Raw genomic sequence first — 24,431 nt, forward strand, 5'->3', positions numbered from 1 at the left:
GCCAACAGACACATGAAGAAATGCTCAACTTCTCTAGCTATAAAAGAAATGCAAATCAAAACATTAAGATTCCACCTCACCCTAATTAGAATGGCTATAATCAATAAATCTAATAACAACAGATGCTGGAGGGGATGTGGCCAAAAGAGAACCCTACTGCATTGTTGGTGGGAGTGTAAACTTGTTCAACCACTTTGGAAAGCAGTATGGACGTTCCTCAAAAGACTCCACATAGAGTTCCGCTATGACTCAACAATCTCTTTTGGGCTTTATGCAAATGATCACAAACAAAGCTATACTTAAAGCTACCAGCACAACTATGTTTATCACAGCATTATTTACCATAGCTAAGATATGGAACCAATCCAGATGGCACTCAGTAGATGCATGGATCAAGAAAATATACATATAGACAATGGAATTCTATACCTACATCAGAAAGAATGATATTGCTCCATTTGTTAGGAAATGGAAAGACTTGGAAAAAATTATATTAACTGAAGAAAGCCAGGCCCAAAGAAACACAGGTCCCATGGTTTCCCTTATTTGCAATAACTAGTAAAAGTCAAGGACAAGCAGAAAAGGCCAAAAGTTATATACATATGACCATATAAGATGATGTTAAGTGAAATGAGCCCCAAGGTAGGGACACAACTTTTTTCTTTCTTGCTATTGTTTTTAATGTATCTAAAATGTACTGTGGATTTTTTTGTTTCTCTTGTATGTTCTTACCCCATTGTTTATAACCCCTGTTTTCACTGTATTTGATTCCAGTGCTCTGCATCTTGTATAAACGTTTTTCTAATTTGGGGAGAGGAAGGGAAATATCAAAATGCTGAATTTAGGATACAGTTTGACCCATTGTAACAATGAGATGTAGAAGACAATACTTGAAAATGAACTTTACTACTTGGGTAGGGAGAGGGAAGTTGGGGTGGTAGGGAGGGAAGAGACAGTAGGAGAAATACAAAGGAGGAAGTAACAATGCTCAATAGGAAATGTATTCCTTACTCTTGTAACTCTAACACCTCTGTACGCTGTTTTTACAATTAAAAAAACATTAAAAAAGAAATATATTGATTTTGGAGAAAATTTACATGGAATTTTCAACAACTAAAACCAAGTATCTAACACTAAATGCACCTTCTTCTCCTTTAGTTCCCTTTGTAACATTGTCTACTGCTAATTAATATTCACTGCTTCAAAATACTTTGGCTACAACTTCTCATACTCAACATCATGTATGATTTTATATTTTCTGCACTTCTCTCAAAGATGTGTGATACTATGCTATATTTTCTTTAACCCACATATGGTGGCATAGTTCATTTTTGCTTCTCTCTCTCATTCATAATCTTCTTCTTTCCCCCGGTCCCCACTGTCTCCTTCCTAGATGTCTGAGAAAAAAATCAGAGTCTTTGTCTAAGATAAACACTTGGTTGTCTATTATTTTAGCAAGAACAAACTTCAAACTTTTAGCTGAGAGAAAGCTTCCCCAAATCCTCACAGAATTAAATAAAAACTTGCCACTCAGCAAAGGAGTAAACCAAGCCTAAACAAACAAATGAACAAACAAAAATAATGGAATACCCTTAGAAGATGTCATACTAGTCAGGAGTCTTAAACGTCAGAAGGAAGGGAAATGAATAAAACAAAGAAAACAGAACCTTGAAATATTTAAATGTATTATTAAAGTAAAATACTCAATAATTAGTGGAAAGATATCAGGAAATATATCAGATGGTCAGAAACAAAAATGATAGACTGAACATCAATGTGACTTTCTTAGTTCTAGGGAGCACAATAACTAAAGAGAAAACAGGGTGAGACAATTATAACTTTGTTGGCACTAACAAAAGTAAACCTCCAGGTAGAAAGGGTCAGTAGAACACCAAACATAATAAACTACAAGGAGGAAGAGGAAGAGTTAAAGACAGGTGCCAAGGCACAACATCATTAAATGTTAAGACCAGACACACATACCCTAAAATGAATCATGTTATCATACCTCTAGATGCCTCAGGAGTCATGTTGAACCCTAGGTGATGCAATGGAAAGATATATTGAAAACTCTTCAGAGAGTATATAATATCTCACTACTAATCAGCCCAACTAGCACATAAATATTGGAGAGAGATCAACAATATTTCATACTATGGGTTTGAGGGACATTGTTTCCTACTACTTTTTCCTCAGGAAATTTCTGGGAATTGCTCTCAAAAAACAACAATAGCAACAAAAAATAGGAAACAATAAACCAAGAGAATAGAAACCATTTTTTAAAAAAAGGAAATGGCAGCAATAAAAGTAGACAGGAAAGTTGCAGTGTTGGCCAAAGGCGATCACAGGGCAAGCTGAGGACTAGACCCTTGAGAGACAGCATAGAACAAAGCTTCAAGAAAATCAAATTGATGGGTTATGTAACATATTTTGGGAATGAAAATGGAGAGACAATCCATAGGAAACAAAACAAATTAAGTAAAGGCAACCAATAACACGAAATGTTAAGCAAAAATGTGATGCCAGGGCATCTCCAACCTCAACTGTGATATGCACTTGTACCATTGTGGCCTGTAAATTTGAAAACTAGTAGCCTACAGTGTAGATGTGGATGTTATGTGGCGGGGCAGGGTGGGGGGGGGGTCTGTAAGTTTATTCTTCCTGGTTTACAGATTAACAAAAAAAAATTTTAAGTATGTTATAATATATGTGTTCCTCTTATAACATATATATAACAAAAATCACTTGCAATATGAACAGAATGATCATTGGCTGCAACTTATAATCATCAGATAAAGCCAACATTAATTTCTAAATTGAAAATTGTAAAACAAATAACTTAGTAGAACAAATGGGCATGGCTCATTTTCACTGTGACAGGAGCATCTGAGGCAGACTTAAGGCCCCACAGGGAGCACATGAAGCACAAAATACAATCTTTGAGATTACTTTTGGTATTTAAAATTCCTTAGACAAAGAGTGTCTCACATTAGTGGTTTATCTTCTTCCTTCCCTAGGAGCTTACTCTATGCATTAAGGGAAATAGGGTTCTATGTTGGAAGAGCCTTAGAAAAACAGATTCTAGGACTACAATGATTCCAGTATTCAAATTGGTTTTTGTATCTAAGTACCTTGGAAAGGAAGCAATTCCCTCCAATATTCCACTTCAGTGAACATTATCCCCTAATTAACAAAATGCTGAGGGTATTTCTCTGCCAGGGGACTTTTACAATTTTTCTAATGCCACTTTGTAATAGATTACCCAAGATGATTTAATTATTCTGGCACATCAGAATAGGAGTACAGGAAGATAATTATTGGTATAGGATAAAGTTCGAGGGGCGGGGTAGGAGGAGTAATAACAGATTAAACTAGTTATTATCTATGGAATGCCAGCAAGTTTTCATACACACAAGGTATGTTCCTACACACACACACACACACACACACACACACACACACACACACAGAGTTCTACTTCTGCATTAAAGTTGCTGGTTTTGAAAAGATATCAAAGATACCTTGGTTGACAGGTTGAACACCTAAGACAATGCATTAGCAGATGAAACAAACAACAATCTGAAACTAAAAACCTTTTCAATGAGGAACACATTGTATAATATGATCTCCCTGGCTCCCTGCCCTCAATTCATACAGCAAAAACAGATGTCTTGTCCTGGTACTTCCTCCACCTTGTAGGCCCTGGAACAAGCACCACCATTGTCTAGCTTGCATTAAGAGGCTTCAGTAGGAGTTCTATAGTCCATGACTAGAAAATTCACTTGAGAATCTTAACTACAGGAGATATAAATGATTCAGTACATGCTGGTGTTGATTTTTTACTATTATTTTGGGGGTGATGGAGATTATATCTGATATTCAGTGGACTATAACACAGGCATTTATAGGAACACTGTAGAGAAGTTCAAAAATAATCTGATAACATATACATCTAGAAACTGAGCAAAATGAATGAGACACTATACTAACTATACTATCACTGCAATTATTGAAATGGTCCTCTCTATAAGTATATATGCAGAAGAAAATAAGTATGGATGCCTTGTATTTCATAGACATATAGATAGGCAGAATTTTTTTCAAAGCTGGAACAAAAAAAATGAAAATCACTAGTGTTTAAAATAGTCAAGGACTTTCTTCATTACTTTCCTAAATCTGTGTAAGTATTATTAAACTGTCATTTAATTTTAAATGGCGGAAGAATAAGTTGAGTAATTCCCTGGTTGGTGAGGTCATAATTTAAATTCCTCTAATATGTGTTCCTTGGTAATCTAAAGAAAGATAAATTCCTTTTTAAGCCATAAATGAATTTTATGTACTTTTTATATAAAGCAACATAATTTGTATATAAAGTACTAAGTACTTTACCCATAATGCTTAGCATTTTGATAGCATTCTTAAGCTAACAATTAACACTCACATGAATTCTAAATAATAGTCACTTAAAATGAGGAAACCAAGGCCAGAAGATATATATAGATATATATAGATATATATATAATGTCCATCCCAGCTCATGCATTAAAAAAGCAAGCTCCTAAAATAGTTGTCTGAAATGTGAAGAGAAGAGCTAGTGCCTTAAAAAGAAATGTAGTTTTTTTTTAAATTAATTGCACCATGAACTAACATAGCCATTTGCAATATGTGAAAAAAGGAACAAATAAAAATTGTAATTCTCCATCTAGATATACAAGTGTCTGACCTATCAGTCCATTTCCATCCACAGTATTATTTCATTATATACTGTTTCAATTATTTGCCAAGAAGTGAGCTTCTGCTATAATTTGGCACTGTCACACTCAGCCATGGCCACCATTAATGAAACTGTACTATGATTGTGTTGCCTAAAATGGAAGAAACCCAAATGGGCTCCTAGGCTGTTCCCAGAGTTTTCTTCATTGGAGTGGGCACAATGGACCCATAAATCTATAAGTAAACATGCTAGGCATTATGCAAATGTTTTCAAGTGAATTCATGGAAGTATAGTAGATTCTATGGAGAGCTCAAATAGTATAATAGAAGACCAGGTCTAAGCTGAACAAAATCAACACCAAGAAATGTACTGGTATATGAAAGGGGGGAGATGTAGGGCCAAGGGGAGTGGGGGAAGATAAATGAAGGGTGGAAGATACTGAGAATGAAGTCAAGAATGCATTATATATACCACAAAATTAAGGAAAGTAAGGGAAGGGGTCGGTCAAAGTAGGGTGAGAATGTTGAGGGGGATAACACTGATCAGGATGCATTGTGTTCATAAATTGCTTTGTTAAATGGCACCTCCTTTGTACAATTACTTAAAAATTATTTTTAAAAATTATTTTTAAAAAACTGAGTTTATGTTACTTTGTTTGTTTAATTACAGTACTGGGATTTGAACTCTATTCTTTGCTTGCTAGGTAGTGACTCTACCACTTCAGCCATCTCCCCAGACCCTTTTTTTCAGATAGGATCTTCTCTTCTCATGTCTCTTGGACAGCTAGCCTGGACTTCTTATACTTCTCATGTATCTGGGATGACTTGGGAGTACCACTGTGCTTTGCTTTTTTGTTGAGATTGTTAATTCTCTGTTTTTCCTAGGCTGCTTGCTCAAGCCAGCTTTGAATCATGATCCATCTTCCTGATCTAGCAGAGTAGCTGAGATTATAGGATTGTTATTCTATCCAGTAAGTTTATTTATCTTTAATATATTTAAATGTAATTGTTCAATATTATAAGTGGCTAATGACTACAGATTTTTAGGCTTAGGTATAGTTTTTAACTCTTTCATTGTGAACTATCTTTCCTTCCACATGTCTTTGGAGAGTTACTTGGTATATTCCATTCTACCACATTGTGCCTAGGTATAAGTCTTTTTTATGTGAGAGAAGTATAATAGTTCTTCAGGCTAAGAAATCCTCTGTGTTTTCAACACCAGGAAATTCTTGACTACTAATTCTTTGAACATTGCTTTTCCAAATTTGCCTCCACCATTTTTTATGCAAAAGCTCAATAATGAGACAAATATATTACTTGTTTGTTTTGATGGGGATTGCTCTCATAACTCACAAATAATCACACGGAGTTTTATTTATTATCTGTTCATATGTACATTATTCTTTGTTAATCAAATACCTCATATATATTACAGTTCTTCACTTTTTTTTGTAGGTCGTGGGGCTTGGGCGCTGTCCTTGCGCTCTTCAGCTCAAGGTGAGCGCTCTACTGCTTGAGCCACAGCGCCACTTCTGGTTTTCTAGTGGTTTATTGGAGATAAGAGTCCCACAGACATTCCTGCCTGGGCTGGCTTTGAACCGTGATTCTCAGATCTCAGCCTCCTGAGTAGCTAGAATTACAGGCATGAGGCACCAGCACCTGGCTCTTCTTTACATATTTTTGTATTTATTTATTTGTACAAATGCATAACTATATAAATTTTATTATGTAAATATACTATATTATAATAAACTATACTATAAAATATATAATATATAAAATGATAAACATATAAATCTATTATAAATATAAAGAAATATATAATTTTTTTTTTGGTCAGTCATGGGGCCTGAACTCTGGGCCTGGGCACTGTCCCTCAGCCCTTCAGCTGAAGACTAGCGGTTTATCATTTGAGCCACAGCGCCACTTCTGGCTTTGTCTGCTTATGTAGTGATGAGGAATTGAACCCAGGGCCTCATGCATGCAAGGCAAGCACTCTACCACTGAGCCACCTTCCCAGCCCTTATTTTTATATTTTTATCTTTATTATTATATTTCTTTAAGCACTAGACAATAGAAGTAAATAGAATTTTTTATTATTTTCTTATTCTCTTTATATAGTTTTTCAACAGTTTGTAGCACATTTTCATGGTTTGGATTTAACACACAGAATTTCCTGACTGTAATGATTTCATATAGCAAAGTACATTTGGTTAATATAAAAATGTCTTTGCCTTAGATATGATTTTTCCTAGACTTCTATTTAATAAATGTTAATGTGTTTGTTCATTTTATTTTGTTTTCTCCTAACCAAATATTCACTCTTTTCATCTTCAGTGTCACTGTAATACTACATTGAGTAAGTTACAAAAAACATGATCCTCTATTAAACTCAGTTTCTGAGTATTTGAATGTTGAAGGAAAGATAAGAGCAATAACATTTATCACCTAAATACTTATTGTTCTGCTCTATGTCTACTTCAAAAGTACTTAATGCTGCTCAATGTGCTATACTTTTAATGGCCTCACTTATAGAACATGATGTTGAGTGAATGTTCTCCTCAGTGAATGCTTAGTGAATAGTGAGACAGGAACAGGTTAGGAAAAATGTAGGAGTTAAGAGTTTAAAACTTGGATCAAAATCCCCCACAACTTTCTAGATGTTTGAGCTCTACAATTCCTTCAATTTTATCAAATTTTATATATCTCACAAGTTAGAATAACATCGGCTTCCCAAGGTCATTGTAATTATTAGGAATGCACAAGAATGAAAGTCTGTATATGAAAAGGAGTTACAGTAAATCATGACTATTGTTAGCAACATTTAGTTAACTCCAGTGGTTTTGAGACCCAAGAGTTCACCTGTTGGGTTAAAAGAAGTTGATGAGGAGGCATGGAAAGCGTGACTTGTTGAAGAGTGCAGGCCCAGTTTATGGTAATCCAAAATCAATTATTTGCACTGTGTTGGTAAAATAAAATGCATTGTGATTTTAATAAGGATAGAAGTCTGTCAATTTGTAACCAAATTGTTATATCAGGAGCTCATTTTATACTATAATTTGATATGTTCTAAATTAAATTATAATTGCTAGTGTGAAATTCATTTTTATTATATATTTGTATGAATGTGTGCATATGTGTGTGTATGCTACAATACATCCTATTTCCCAAGCTTAAGAATATGCATTCTTTTCTGGATTCTGAGAGGACTTTTTGATAGAAATTACAGACCACTTAGTATACATATTTGTGGATATTATCATTAGAGTTACATAAGAATATATACATTCTGGATATATACATTCTGCTTTCAAAAGTCCTAGTTTCCATTTTGCATTAAAGTCAGAGTTCTTGCAAAAGTATATTGATTCCATATATACCCATTGATCTGTCTCTAGTTGTTAATGTATAAAGAACTGGAAGACAATGCCAGTATTGTAAATTCTTTTTTTTTTTTCCCCGCCACCCCTAGTATTGTAAATTCTTAAACAGAAACTCAGTAAGGCCACGGTTTCATATAATATAACCTCAGAGAAGAGACAAAATGAAACTTAATATAATGAATGATTGTGTCCATGTGTCTCAATTACTTAGCAATCAGTTATGAGCTGCATGGGCAGGAAGGTATATTCCAACACTCTAAGTAGTTAAAAGTTCCATTGTGGTTCTAATTGCCTATTTAATTCCTTGAATACCAATGTGCAATTAACATTACAAATAATCAAGGTTAAAAATATAATTAATGCAAGTGTGATTTAGTTATAATTAAACCAATTACACAGATATGTAGCATAATAAGGGACTTGCCGACCATTATGTGGATGCAAATTTATTCATCCTTTCAAGAGCAGCTATTTGAATTTCATTTTCCAATTATTTTTTACAAATGATGAAATGGAATAATAAAGGAGAAAATCAGTCTTTTGGGCAATGAAAAAGTAAATCATGTAGTTTTCATTCTTTTCAAAGTTCTGTCTCTTTGGTCCATATGCACTTGTAAATAAAGAAGTCAGTGAGGAGAAAATGTAGGTATGTCCACAGTCAACAAAAATCCCTGACTTCTCACTTTTGTTACTATAGGAAAAAAAATCACTGACAGGACAGCAAAGAGTGAGTCAACTGCTAGTGTGATTTCCTTTCGGAATGGTAAGATAATAGGCCCAACAAGATTTATATACATGAACCTCAAATATTCACTTAACCGATGCGTTCTATTTCTATCCTTGAGCCTCATTATGTGTGAATGTTGCTTTCACCCATTGGCATAAACCAACAAAGTGATCAGCAGCAATGTATTCTCTGCACACAGACAGCAATAGTTATTGCCATGGATGTGCCTGTAGGGAATCAGGAGAGGAGATATAGTCAAGAGGGCCATGCAGGGATAACTCTGGATATAGCTGATCTCCACAGCTGGGCTCAGGCAGCCTCTGTATGTGCCCATGTAGAAAACAAAGGGAAATATGACTTTTCTACTCCTCTACAAAGGAGACGGGGTTTTTATGGTGAGCACTGCTTCTAGCCCCAAGTAGCCATAACTTCCAGAAAGGTGAAGTTTGAGTGGGAAAAGGAGGGTTACTACCTGATCCCTTATAACCATACTTGAAGCTCTGCCTAGCAGACACAATAGAGGGGCTTTTATTTCCCATTCACTTGGGTTATATACAAAACATCACTGATGCATTTTGATGCTTTCAATGGTTTTGTCACAATATCTCTTGGGCAAATGGTTAACAAGAGTTGAGCACCATTCATTGCTCCTTTATAGCAATACTCACAAGACACAATGTTGGAAATGAACCTTACCACTTGGGAGGGAGGGGAGTAGGAGAGAGGGAAACTGGGAGAAAATGAGGCAGTGGGTAACAATGTTAGACAATAAATGTACTCATTACCTTACCTAGTAACTGTAATCCCTCTGTAATCCCCTTACAATAAAATAAAATTGAAAATTAAAAAAAAAAGAATAGACAACTAGCCAGCTCACTAACTATTTAGGAGGCTGTAATACTAGCTCTTTAGGAGGCTGAGATCTGAAGATTGCGGCTCAAAGCCAGCCCCCCAGGCAGGAAAATCACTGTGAGAATCATATCTTCAATTAACTACTCAAAAAATCAGAAGTAGACCTGTGGCTCAAAATGGTAGAGAGTGCTAACCTTGAGCAAAAGAGCTCAGTGACAGCGCTCAGGCCCTGAGTTCAAGCCCTACGACTTACGAGAAAAAAAATAGGCAACTAGAAGGAAAATCAGGAGGAAAAATGGTTTTTCTAAATCTTTACTCCACAAACATGAGGGCATTCTAGGGACTCTTGGGCTTATTATTTTATTTAGTAGGAAAGTGATTTAGTTTAGATCATACCCCAGGGGTGTCCGGATGACAGCATGTCCTGAGCTCGGATGAATTTCACCATTCAACATTTTGAACATAGTACTCTTCCCAGCTCCATTCACCCCGAGGAGCCCAAAACACTAAAGGAAAAAAAATAAAGTTCAATGAAACATGATAATATACTTAAAGTGACTTCGGAAACATCACTTTAGTTGAGTCAACTTTGAGAGAGTACTGTGCTATTAAGCACACTTTGAACATTATTGTACAGTGTGATTTTATGGATTCTACATATTCTTCGTCACTTTATGGGTTAAAAGCTATTTCCAGAAACATCATGAAATTGGAATATGAAAATGTTAGCATTCATTTACAGACAAATCCATGCATGGAAAACTGAACAGAATGAGAATTGTAAAGTACCTCAAATTAAGCAGAAAATTATACGTCTTTGAAAGTCGTCACATCATTGGAGTAGATATTTTCCTGCTGCTTCCGTTTCTGAACATTTTAAATTACTTTCTAAAAATATTCCATTTCAACCTTCCATATATAAGTATATATACCCATATGAGTTTGAGTGTGTTGTATGTGTGTATTTGTGTGTGTGTGTGTGCAGCAGTTGTATTTCTTCCTTTTCCATTGAAGAGGTGGTAAAATTTTCCAACTCTGTGCCTGGAAGAATGCTGATATGAAGGAGATTACTTCTGGTTTGGCATTCTGACAGTTTATTCTTGGTTTAATCCTGTATTCTATTCCATGTAAAAGATGACCTTTTGCTCCCATTTCTAGGCTTTGTGTCTATCTTATACCTCTGCATGTACTTTGCAAGTTTCTACCCTGGGACCCAGGTTTTGATTCATTCCAGTCTCCTTTGAAGATGTTCATTTTCTGAAGTCTAGGAGCTGGTGTCTGTTGGTATAAACTGGCTTCTTGTTTTCTTCTCTCTCTCTCTCTCTCTCTCTCTCTCTCTCTCTCTCTCTCTCTCTCTCTCTCTCTCTCTCTCTCTCTCTCTCTCTCTTCCCCCCTCTCTCTCTCTGCTTTTCTTATAACCTGGAGAGGAGTGGATTATGGATTCTGGATTCTGCCTGCCAGTGGCATAACCCTGCTTAGTGTCTCTGGATATTACATTGGCCACCTAGTTTAATCACCATGTTTTTCAGTTTCCCTGTATCTTACCCATAATGGAAGAAATGGGTGCATCTCACTCTACTCCGGTCCTGTGCCACTGTTGTCATAGTATACCTGAGTTGGGCATGCCAAGATACACCAACAATCGCCTATCAAAATCATTAGACACACCTGCCTTCTTCCTTCCTATACCATCTCTGCACATAAAGCACCAAGAACAATACCATGTGTATGCTTTATAATTTTATCTTGATATGAGACAATGCTTATGCTGCTGTAGAACACCGTGTAGGCTTATGGTCTTTTGTTTCTTAATTAAGTACTTATTTCAGTCATTTCTTTATTTTTCACAGGCTCTTACAAAGCACTTCCCATCTGGACTAGCAAATAGTGATGCTCATAAATGCTTGGAGAAGAGAACTTACTATACATTTGTTCTTTAATGTTTCAAAGGCCCAGGTGTTGAAGGAGGATCCCTAAGCCATGGCATGAATGAGAGACGGTGGAGCCTTTAGAGGATGAAGCCTACTGGAAAGTTTCAGTTCACTGGGGGTACTGAAGGGGATAATGAAATCAGACCAGACCCCCTTTCCTCTCATTTTAGCACCAGTTATGAGGTGAACAGCTCCTTCTGCCACATGCTCCTGCCAGGATATCTGTGAGATGATATTCTGAGCCACCAAAGCAATGAGGGCCAATGAGTCATTAAGGGAAACTGCCAAATCTACAATCTAAAAGGAATCTTTCCTCCTTACAATTTGATTGTCCCCAGTGTTTCCTTACAATAATGGGAAAGTGACTAACACACACACAAAAAAAACAAATTTAAATAGCATCCCAGATACAAAAAATTCAAGTTTTTGTCTTCATTCTTAGTTTAAAACTACTACAGAGAAAAAACAATTAAAAATTAATATTGATGTTAATTGACTTTGAAACAGGGGTGAAATTTTTCCTAAGACAAATACAGTTACACAACTAAAAGCAGCAGAAATAATAGCCACAAAGCCAAATATATCTTTAATATTTTGTTATTTTCTGCTGGAAATCATGATTGTGGGCATTAGGAAATCCCTTGATTGCTTCAGGTTGATTTGCTGGATTTTCTTTCACTTAGGATGATCATCCATGGGATAAATACTCTTAGTTCACAGGGAGAGTATGACTTTCAATCAGAAAACAATATAACATAGTTTGAATTTCTCAGGAGCTTGAAACAATACACATACAAGGTGTTCTTTTTTTCTCAGTTAATTAAATGTAATCATTTCCAAGGTTGATTTCCTTTTGTGCGTTAAGTACAAATCAAGAACAATTTATACAGCTTCTGTCAGTTCTAATTAAAGATTTCTACTAGAATTAATACCATGCTCATGAGAAATGTCCCCTGCTGTGGCTATGAGTATTTAACTTACCAGAGCAGCATAGTACTGAATACTAAATGGACCTAACTGGGCACTCAAAGCAAACAAGGTTGGGTAAGAAGAAGAATTTCTTTAACTAGCTAACTATACAGATATATAATATAACCATACGTAAATATATACATATATACATATTATACATTTTTAATAAATAATATTTTCATATATTATATATCTATAGTTACATATGTATATATTTATAATAAGTATTAGATATATTTGTAAATATATTAATATTTAATAATTTATAAATAAACACATCATCCTGCAACACAACTCTTAAAAATCCAAAGTCAGCTGATATTTTCAAAATTATGAAACAGAAAAACAATTGTGAAACAGGAGATGGATGTATAACTCAGGTGATAGAATGCCAGTCTTGAGCACAAAAGCTAAGCAAGAGTGTAAGGCCCTGAGTTCAAGTCCCAGTATAGAAACAAAATCTGCTATTGATTAAGTGGTCACTCTTTGACTATGCAAAGAGCTAAGAGACTTTTTTGTCAGTCGTGGGGTTTGAACTCTGCACCTGGGTATTGTTCCTGAGCTCTTCAGATCAAGGTGAGCGATCTACCACTTGAGACACCGTGCCACTTCCCAATAGACTTTTATTTCATCTCAGTTTCTGTAACTTTGTGAGAAGGCTGCTTTTAGATGTGAGTGCAGACATTCTGAAAATGCTACAAGCAAATCCGTTCTTAGAGTTTCATGGGTTCACAACAGAGCAAAGCTAAAGCAAAACACTTCTTTACCTCTCCTTTGGGTATTCCCACAGTAACATCTTCCACAGCAGTGGTCTTCTTGAAAAGGCTTCTGTAACTTTTATTAAGGTTGTATAATACAAGGATGTCCCCACTGGTCCTTCCTTCAAACACTCTCGTTTGCTCTTTTTCCACATCTCTATCCTTTGAAAACTTCATGGTATGTTTGAGGACAGTGTGACCCCTTTGAAAATAAAGAGGGGATCAATTGACACCTAAGAAAGTATACTGTATTAGAGAGATCTATAAGGGTAGAAACAGAGCACATTGGCTCTTTCTAGGGCACCTCAATCTTGACATTCTGATTAGCAGCAAGAGTCAACTTTCATTCCTTAATTTAAATGAAATATACAAGTTAGTAAAAGACATTGAAGTAGATCTATCCAAAAATGATGTTTTTGATTCTATGAAGAACAAAGTTGTTTGGGACCTTATGCTAGATGTAAGAAAAAGATCAGGCTGGGAAAATGGCTCAGTGGTAGAGTGCTTGCCTTGCTGCATGAGACCCTGGGTTCGATACCTCGGCACCATGTAAGCAGCAAAAGCCAGAAGTGGCGCTGTGGCTCAAGTGATAGAGTGCTAGCATTGAGCTGAAGAGCACAGGAACAGCACCCAGGCCCAGAGTTCAAGCCCCACAACTGACAAAAAAGAAAAAAGAAAAAGAAAAAGAATCATCCCATCATAATAAATTATCAATTTTAAAGGTACTTTACATGGTTTATTTAGTAAAAGAGCATATACAAAAGACACCCAAATATGATAAGCTTATGGTATAAGTTGAAAAGAATTAAGTAATCAGTCAGCATTTTGTACAAGTCTTCTATACAGTAGTAAGATAGCATCTACCACTCTAACTCTGAGCTACACATTCCTCATTATGACTTTTAATCTGGTGTATTGTTTTTTTCTTTTGTCATTAGTACTAGGGCTTCAACACAGCCTGGGTACAATCCCTTAGTTTTCACTCTAGGGAAGCCTTCTGCCACTTAAGCCACAGCTTCACTTCTGGCTTTTTGATAGTTAATTTGTCATTAAAAGAATCATGGGATTTCCTACCTGGGCTGGCTTCAAACTGTAATACTTATACGCAGCTTCCTGAATAGCTAAGATTACAGGTAAGAAAAGCCAACACCTGGCTAATCTGGTATATTTTAACTTCCATGTTAATTTCATTTCCCCTGTAACCCACAGATTAAATAACTACTCCTGAGTGTTATACCAATATCCACTACCTTGTTTTCATATGCAATATTGTGAAAAAAATCACATTATCAGGTAGGGAGGTGGGTAAAGGAGCCTAATTGTGCAATCTTTTGCATTTTTTAAATTATGTCAAAATAAATAGGTATTAAAATCCAAAGATAGCATCACCCTCAGCCATTCTATCTCCACTAAATGTATTAGTTTTCTACATCTGAAGTCACCATTTGGCTTTTTAAAAAGTATATTACTTCAGAAACATTATGAATAAGATAACTAGATGTGCAAAAGTATATGTCACCATTGTGACATATGTAATATGTTGTTCATGTCACATTTGAAAGTATGAGAAGGACTCTGATGAGGGGGTACCAAAGGTATTATCAACATTCAATTTATCCATCTAAGAAGGGTTACAAGATTGTCATCAATTTGTACAAATCCATCACATTTTGTATTTTTCTGCTTCACAGTATTTGTTTTCTCAGATGACCCTCCACCCTATGCCAGCCTTTCCAATGTCCTTTTTCATTCTAACAGATCATGTCTTTGTGTCCTCCTCTCCTCCATCTCTACAGTACCCTCACACCCATGATTCTTTTCTCCATGTAAATTAACTGAGATGCTTTTACATAGCTCCTGATTCTCAGCCAGAGCTGCTCATCTCAGGGCTCCAGTGAGGAACTCAGCTATACATATCTGTTTAAATCTCTTTGATTCATTCTGGTGGGTAGAGAATGTGTGATTGAGATTACTTCTTGTGGAGGTCCTTCCCAACAATCCACACTCCTAGTTCCATGTGCCACTCAGCCATCCTCCCACTGGCAATCACAACAAATGGCACCTATCCTGCAGAAGAAGGATCCAGATGGGCCCTGGAGATAGCAGACGTCCCCAAGTATCAGCATACCTAATAATCTGGGCCACCTTCCTGGCTGTTGTGCCTCAATCAGCACAAGATACTGAGAGCGTCTCTTCTCCAGGAATGAGAGGACAGAACAGGTGTAACTTCCCCAAACCACCCAACCTGGGGAGCAGTAGGACATGGCTGGGATGCTAATAGAAACCTGGATTCTTTGCCAACGACTAAAAACCAACACCAGACTTCAGGTGGGAGCTGGCACATGAGAAGGGCAGTTGTGAAGTGGGCCCCACAATACTCTCCCTTCTAGTGCTGGTGACTTCCAAGCTGCTTGGATGGGGAAGGCAGTCTCTGTCTGAACCCTGTGCATGAAGCTGGGTTTTCCTATTCTCTTCCAAGATTCAACCGAGAATACTATAATTTTCCTGCAGGAAGGGGTTTATCATCAGGTAAAGATCATTAGGATATAGATACTATAGATATGTCCTCATTAAGAAAGAGGTGGTTATGGGAAGCTGAGAAGTCCAGCTGATAAGGCAACTAGGGAGAGAGGTGTACTGGTAGCAAAGTGAGAGAAGCAGAGAGGATGGAGGCACAGTTCTCCATGTGGTGTGGAAGGAAGGGTCAGGGAGAGCTTTACTGAATACAGCTTGTCAGGCTTAGAGGGCATTGCTACGAAACTTGGACTTAACCATTTTGAAGAGGAAGCAATACTAGGGTTTCAATTCAGGGCCTCACCTCTTATGAGCTATTACTTGAGATAGTCATCAGCTGGTTCTTTGCTTCTTGAGTCTGGCTTGGAACCACAATCCCCCAAATCTCAGCCTTGTAAGTAGCAAGAATTATAGGCATAGGGCACTCATGTACAGATGCACTTTAGTATATATATATATAATTATGTATATGTATATTTGTATATAATACATAATAATTATATATAATAACAACTATACATAGCTATTAGTTATCGTAAAGGGGATGTACAGAGGGGTAACATTACACAAGTCAGGTAATGAGGACTTTTCTTTTTGAACAGTGTCACTCCTTCCCTCATTCTCTCCCAGTTTTTCCCTCCCACCTCCACCTACAAATTGTATAGCTCAATTTCAACAAAGTGTCAGGTGTATCACTGCTGTATTTATTCACCCTTTTTTCCCACCCTTTCTATGCCCCAGACAAAAGGAAAAGAAAACAAAACCAGCAACAAAAAACCCTCTTGTTTCGATTTCCATCATTTTGTATGATCAAATGCACATAAGCAGTGATTAGTAATCTCTCTCGAGCTGGGCTTAAATACAAAATAGACTGGGTTCCATGATCACTGTGATGGTAATCTTACAAGATCACCCACCGACTGGTGTCGAAGCTAAATTATGTTTCTGTATTTTACATTGACATGCAGCAAAAATGACTACTGAAGATATCAAAGACGTTACTCCAAATCCAGTTCAACTAATATGCTCTATAAAGTCAAGGTAATACAGAAAGAATTCTTATTGAAGTCTTTTGGTACTGTAGGACGTAACCTGAAACGTGCCAGAGGGGATTCTGCATTACAGGTTTTAAAGCAGATTGAACCAATAATGGATATCACAGAATTAATTATGTTCGAAAGGCACTGAGGACTCTTGCCTGAATTTGGTAAGCTATTGGTTATCTACAGATTCCCAGAATAATTATGGCCAAGTGCAAAAGACTTTTGGGATTTGCATTCAAAATGGATTTCTATGTTTGCAGCTTTAAAAAGTTATGAAAGGAAAGGTTGTCATGAAAAATGGAAAAGGAAAAATCTGCAAAGGAATCATTGTAAAAGATTAATAACATGACATTACATCTTTAATAGGCTCTCCAGCAAAAGGGTCTTAAAATTTTTCTCCCCATAGAATCCTTCTCTTTGGGCTGGGAAGGTGGCTCAGTGGTAGAGCGCTTGCCTTGCATGCATGAGGCCCTGGGTTTCATTTCTCAGCACCACATAAGCAAAAAGAAAAAAGCCGGAAGTGGTGCTGTGGCTCAAGTGGTAGAGCGCTAGCCTTGAGCTGAAGAGTTGAGGGACAGCGCCCAGGCCCAGAGTTCAGGCCCCAAGACTGGATCCAAAAAAAAGAATCCTTCTCTTTGCTGGAGGTTTGGCACAACTGGAGACTCTTGGCAAGCAGGAGATCAAGTCAAACCATTACCACACACACACACACACACACACACACACACACACACACACGCACGCACGCACGCACGCACGCGCGCGCGCGCACACACACACACACACACACACACACACACACAATTAGGTAGAAAAAAAATCCTTCCCTTTACCAAAGCTTACAGGCAAATCAGTAGATTTGCTGTGGACAGACATCATTGTGGACCCTACACCAAATAGAATGTATTTCCTCTTAGGTTTTATAAATGAATTCTGACAATATTTCAGACATTTGTGAAAAGCTCTCTTAAATCCTATTCATAGAAGGTGTGTGTATGTGATGTACACATACATGTACACATATCTACACATTCACACATACCTCTCACAGCATAAAATTGCCTCCTCACTCAACCAAGGTAAGAACCCAGCATACAAGGCTGGAAAAGCCTTGATGCATTCTGTACTGAATTTTCATACCTTCCTGCCATCCGGAGCTAGTCATAAAAAAAACAAATTACTTTATAGTATCAACCCAAATTCACCTGAGGTGCTACAAAGCAAGAGGGGAAACTGTGCAATTTCAAAGTGGAAAATACACTGATACAACTAAATAACTGCAAAGATTATCTCATAGGCTGCCACCTTATCTTTTTGAAATTCTTCCTAGGGAATTTGGTGACTCACACTAATCAAAATAAAAAAGGAAATGTAAAATCCTCACTTAGTGGTACCATGCACAATTCTGGTCAGACCCATTGCTTATCATGCAAGCTCCAGGATGGATTATTTCTTTTCTCCTTTTTATTCAAGAGTGACTGGCCTTCTGGATGAGCCCTGTGGAACATACCTTGGCCGCCACAGCAGGTCCCAATGCAGCAGAAGCCTCAGGATGAGAAGAAGTGTTCCCTGCAAGGCCAGTACTACATAGATCCAGCCCAGGAAGTTCATCTCAAAGGGACTCACATAGGAATCGATGCCAAAATTGTGGGTCAGGTCATATTTGATCTGATTGTAGCAGAGTTCTATCAGTCCTTGTCCCAGGCAAAATTGAGGGAAAATAGTGAATACCCACTTGAGCACATTGTAGATGTTCTGTAAATTCTGCATAAAGAAAGAAATTTAAATTAAAAGCTAGTCCCCAATGTTTATGACATCTATGAACAACTCTTTTTTTCTCCTTGGTTACATGCATACTCTAGGTCTTTCCTAATCCAATTCTCAATGACCCCAATGAGCTCAATAGACAGCCATCAGACCAAAGAGGACTGTGCTTGAGATCTAGTATCTAATTATATTTAGCTTACAGTGGAGCTCTTTTCCTTTTCTTCACTTTGGAATGGAGTTGTGTATCTTGTCCTGCTTTTGTATTTTAGTAGTATGAGGAACTATGGTTGTGGGTATTTAAGTAACACACAATGCAGGCTGGGTATAGTGGCATGTGCCTCAACCAAGTTCCCAGATATCCTGGAGGCAGAGATTGGAAGAATCATGGTTTGAGGCCATATAAACACCAAACCCATTTCTACCAACAAGCTGATATGTCAGATAAATGGGAAGCTATGTAGGAAGAGGTTTATGGTCCAAGTTGCCACATAGAGAAAGAAGAAAAGAGAGAGAAAGAGAGACAGAGGCAGAGATATACAGAAAGAGAAAAAAAGAAGGAAAGAGAGAAGGAAGGAGAGAGAAAGACAGAGAGAGGGGGAGGAGAGAGAAAGAGAAAGGGGGAGGAGAGAGGGAGTGAGGGAGGGGAAGGAAGGAAGGAAGGAAGGAAGGAAGGAAGGAAGGAAGGAAGGAAGGAAGGAAGGAAGGAAGGAAGGAAGGAATGGTTACCGGTTCATTCTGAGTCCAGAATAAATGCCAAATATATGTAGATATCATTATGAAATGAAGAATACATATGAAAAAGGAAATATAAAGGATATAATAATAACATGAAATAAAAACATATACAAAGACATACTGAAACACTGAACACAGTGTTTAAATATATCTCAAATTTCAATATCTGTCATATGTTTTTACTATCTTTGCTACCTGATGAATATTAATTTTTCCATCTGAAAATTATTACAAATGTTAATCAATTATTCACTATGTGCTTTTGGTAAGTTATTATATCCTTCAGCTTCATTGTATTTTTGTCACATTTCATGGTTGTGATAAATATGCAAACTATTAAATATGAACTAAGTTGCTAATGAAAAATAGTCTCAAGAAATTGCTTCATGAGGACAAGCCACACTGGAAGAGCAAGGACTTAATTCCAATCTTCTTGTTTCAAAGCAAAGGTGATTCCACTAAGAAATACAGCATTTGGGCAATGTTGTTCTCCTGAACTGAACTATAAAGCAATTAACCCAGAAAGGCCACATTCATAGAGTTACCAAAGCAAACCCTGGAAATACCATGATGATTTAGATGTATACTTTATAGTCTTTTCTTTTCTTTAACTTATACAACTGATCAGAATGTGAATAATCATATTTTCAGGTAGAGAAATCACCTTAATCTGCACATATAACACACTAGTATATGTATGTATTTTATCCTAAGTATTAAATATTAAATGTACAAAACCATTCATTCTAATTCTTACTTGATAATGTATAGATTTTTCCATTACAATGTGAATTTAAACTTCACTAGATTAAGTGTATTTTTGTTTGGAGTACAACAGAAAATTTAAATAATAGAATCTACTTTCATCTACTTTCATCATGTGGTTTGTTGTCTTTTATAAAGAAATAGAAGAAGGTGCTAAAGCTTCATTCAGTCTTCCTTTAGCTTTTCCTTAACTTTCACTAGTTATTCATTTCAATTAGAAGGGTTTGTTAATTCCACTTTATATAAAATATATTCCTATATCAATTAGTGGACCACATAAAAGGGTTTTCTATTTTTACTGAAGATATAGCAACAGCAGAATCTTGTACCTTTTAGCTAAGGAACTGATAAGTAATGAAATTATCTACTAATGGTGATGACTATATCTCATATTAAGGAATTCATGATGGTCTCTGTATAAGCATGAACACAGACACCTGAGATATAGGAAAACAAAGGTAATTAGAAGTCTGCACCTACGAAGGGCAGATAGCCACACAAGTTCAAGAATAAAAAGAAAAAAAAAACTGTGATTTTTTATTGTTTTTTCTTACTTTCTTTTGTGCCTGAACTGAGGCTTGAACTGAGGGCTTCCTGTACTTATTCATTATTTTCACTCAGCTGGCACTCTATCGTACAGAGAATATTGAAATCAGCCATGCCTCCATTTCTGGTTAATTGGAGATTAAAAAAAAAAATGCCAGCGCTGATTTCAAACTGTGATTCTCAGATCTAAGCCACCTGAATAGCTGGAATTATAGGCATAAACTACTGCTGTACAGCTTAATAATAGTGATTTGTGCCTCCATTGACATCCTTCTAGATGCAACAAAGTGTCACCAAGGGGAGAAAGACGATCCAGACCTGTGTTAGGACCCAAAATACATTATCTTATTAAGTTTGTAACAATGAAGTCAATCACATTAACACTGCAGTTTGTATGTACAATGGGTAATACTGCGTACTCAAGGTTTTAATTCTGACCTGAGAATCCAATTGCCTTCCTAGGCTCTTTCATTAATTTTATAAGAACATGTTTCTCCATATAATTTACAAGTGAGTATCAAAGGAGGAAAGGAAAAGAAAGAACTAAGAAAATGCAATAAGATGCCACTTTTATATATTGCCAATTGGCTTCTGAAATAAACAAAAAGCAAACATTGCCTGTTGATTTTTCTTTTTTGCAGATAAGCAATGCTATTTATTATATACTTAAAGTATAAAAATATAATAAATAAATAACATATTTTTATATATTAAATAAATGCCTTTTTACACACGATTCTGTTACATTATCATGAATAGAAAGGTTCCTAGCTAGTGGATCTAGCTGGTTCTTCTTCCTTTTCTTTTTAGAGCCAAATCTTCTGGGACCTTGTCCTCTAAAGTGGATCCTTTTTCTGACTCCCCCCTCATTGGGATTCTTTACACGGATTGAATTTCTTTTTTACCATAGGTCACAACAATCTTGTTTGCCCTCACATAGACAGTAGTGGGCAAGGAAGTTATAGTCTACTTCTGCTGATTTCAATATTCTCTGCATGTAAATTCAATAAACTGTTCCATAAGCTCTCTATTTAAAGGCCCAGCATAGTCATGCAGATTACTGTCAAACTTGACCTATGAAATCACTGGCATAGTTTCTTCCTTTCATTAAATATATAATAGATATTTCCATACTTCATTACATTACACGAGACATAACAATACAAAATACTGACCATCATCTGAGAGTGTACTAAGTCTTCTAAACCTAGCCACAATTAGTGAACCTGACCTAACTGGATGGATCTCAGTCCCTGTATCATGGTAGATGAGACCAGAAATACATCTTGCAGCTAGGAGCTGTGTTCCTTTGCTCGGCGAGTTTCTCAGACCAGCTTTGTGCATAGAAAGTTCACAAGACAACTGCCAAGTAAATGGAGTACAAGTGAACAACAGGGTAATCAGAGGTGAGAAAAAAACAAAGCAGGAATTTGGAAGGACTGAAATAGAGACAGGAGAATGTAGAGTCAGCAGCTTTTTCCTGCTGCTATACAAGGGCATGGCAGAGGGTCGAGGAGATGAGGGATGATTTAAAGCAGAAGCCAAGAATTGGGACTTCTCAGTTGGGAGGAGAGGGGTGCAAGGAGAATAGCAGGAAGCAAACAGAACATACCTCCAGACAGACTTCAGCTTGACATCGGTGCTTATGCAAGGAGTAGTCTGTCGATGGGAGTGGCCTGTTACAGACAGAAAAATGCTTCCTGGCCAGGCAACACAAACTTGGAGAAATTCTCTGCTTAAACTCTTGGAAAGAAGTTAAATTGAATTCCTGACTTCTTTTCAAAGGCCTCAAGCAAAAGGGTAAAACACCTCAAATCATTCTCTAGTTGTGTTATAGCTCAAGAGCATGGTGAGTATTTCTGGTCCATTCTACATTGAAGAATCCAACCCAATATAGAGTGATATATGGACAGGGCATATTTTACAACATTCATGATTCCAGTACTAATCAGTAGTTCCTTTATTTTTGTCAGTTTGTCACAAAGCCTGGACTTGGCTTTTGGAAAATCTTGGAAGTATTTTTTTATTGTTGTTGTTGGTTGCAAGGCTTGAACTCAGGGCTTAGGTACTGTCCCTAAGCAAATTTTGCTCAAGGCTTGCACTCTACCATTTTGAACCATAGTTCCCCTGAAACTTTGTGTGTTTGTTTTGGTCAGTCATGGGGCTTGAACTCTGGGCCTGGGCGCTGTCCCTCAGCTATTCAGCTCAAGGCTAGTGCTCTATCCCTTGAGCCACAGTGCCACTTCTGGTTTTCCTGGTGGTTTATTAGAGATAAGAGTCTCATAGACTTTCCTGCCCAGGTTGTCTCAGCCTTCTGAGTAGCTAGGATTATTGGCATTAGCCACTGTCATCTAGCTCCCTGAAAGTTTTTTATTAATTAGAATCAACTTTCTTTTCATTTTAAGAATGGATACTTTTCTATATCACCAGTGAATTCCAGTAGGCAAAACATAAAATTAGCGTGCATCTAGATATGGCTCATATGTATTGAACCTTTAGTCTCCAGTAGGTGGCGATATTTTAGGAAGTTCTGGAAACTTTGGGAGGTGGGATCTAAATAGAATTGGCTCCTTGTGGGATGTGTCTCCTTGTGGGTTGTATCTGGTCCCCAGTGCCTTCTTAACTCTTTGCTTCCTGTCCACCATAAGTCAGCAGCCTCCTCTCCACATGTCCCCACCATCATGATGTTTGGCCTTACCCTGGGCCCTAAATCCACAAAAACAAGGATTATGGGATGAAATCTCTGATACTGAAAGCCAAAGCAAATCTTTCTTCCTTTGTTTATGTCAAGTATCTTGTCCTAGAGCTGAGAAGCTACCTATACCCGATCTGCCACAGAAATGGGAAGCTAATCTCTACACAACCCCATTCTCCTCTTCTAAAAGGAAACACTGTCACTGACTGACCTGAGCTTTGGAGATGATGGCCAGGAGCCTGGGCATGGTGGTCATCACCATGGTGCACAGACCAAAGATGAAATTCAAGGAGATGTAGGAGATAAAAGCCACATCTGGACTTGAAAAGATTCTGGACATCAGATACATCCATGGAAGCATGGCATATCTGAAAAGGAAAATAGAAAATTTTCATATTTATCTTCTTATATTGATCCATGTAACAACTGAATTATAGATGTGATTTTATTGGCCTGTGATTTTGTTATTGTTGTTCTTTACTTAGTGAAAGAAGATCCTATGGTCTTCCACAGACAAAGCACTCTTCTGGTGCCTGTAAGGGCTATTGGGTTAAGCACTGGGTGAAGTTGTATGCGGAGCCTTCTCCAGCTCCATAATCTGTAGAGAGCACCTCACTTCTCCACCATCTCACCTAAAAGGATGCTACTTTACTAATCCACCCTAGTCATGCAGGAATAATGTCTATTTGTTATCATAAGAATTAAAAACCACAAGAATACAAAAGGCTACAGAGTTCCCTATAACACTCTTAAAAATAATTAAAAGTTTAATTTCTAGAATCTAATGTGTATTGAGCTGTACGCTGACACTTCTGTGGTGTCTCCTCCTCCTCCTCCCCCTCCTTCTTTTCCTCGTCTTCCTCCTCCTCCTCTTCCTCTCCCTCCTCCTCTTCCTGTCCCTCCTCCTCCTCCTCCTGTAGTTCCTTTCTCCGCCTTCTCCTCCTCCTTTTTCCTCCTTCTTCTCCACCTCCTCCTCCCAGAAGATAGCACCATAATCTTCCTGTCTCTCAAGTAGAGCAGCTAGCATGAA

General features: G+C 37.2%; 1 protein-coding gene across 1 annotated transcript in view; it reads right to left on the bottom strand.

Annotated features, from left to right (window-relative positions):
• Positions 1-24,431, bottom strand: part of Abca13 (ATP binding cassette subfamily A member 13) — a 395,335-nt gene that overhangs the window by 92,366 nt on the left and 278,538 nt on the right. Inside the window, exons 52-55 of the mRNA XM_069996010.1 lie at positions 23,613-23,769; positions 18,404-18,657; positions 13,346-13,538; positions 10,072-10,181 (exon numbers count right to left, since the gene is read on the bottom strand). Of these exons, the coding sequence (XP_069852111.1) occupies positions 10,072-10,181; positions 13,346-13,538; positions 18,404-18,657; positions 23,613-23,769 (714 nt within the window). The remainder of the gene's footprint in view (positions 1-10,071; positions 10,182-13,345; positions 13,539-18,403; positions 18,658-23,612; positions 23,770-24,431) is intronic.

Source organism: Dipodomys merriami, unplaced genomic scaffold (genome assembly GCF_024711535.1).
Source record: "Dipodomys merriami isolate MVZ:Mamm:240054 unplaced genomic scaffold, mDipMer1.0.p SCAF_5, whole genome shotgun sequence".
Lineage (NCBI taxonomy): Eukaryota > Metazoa > Chordata > Mammalia > Rodentia > Heteromyidae > Dipodomys > Dipodomys merriami.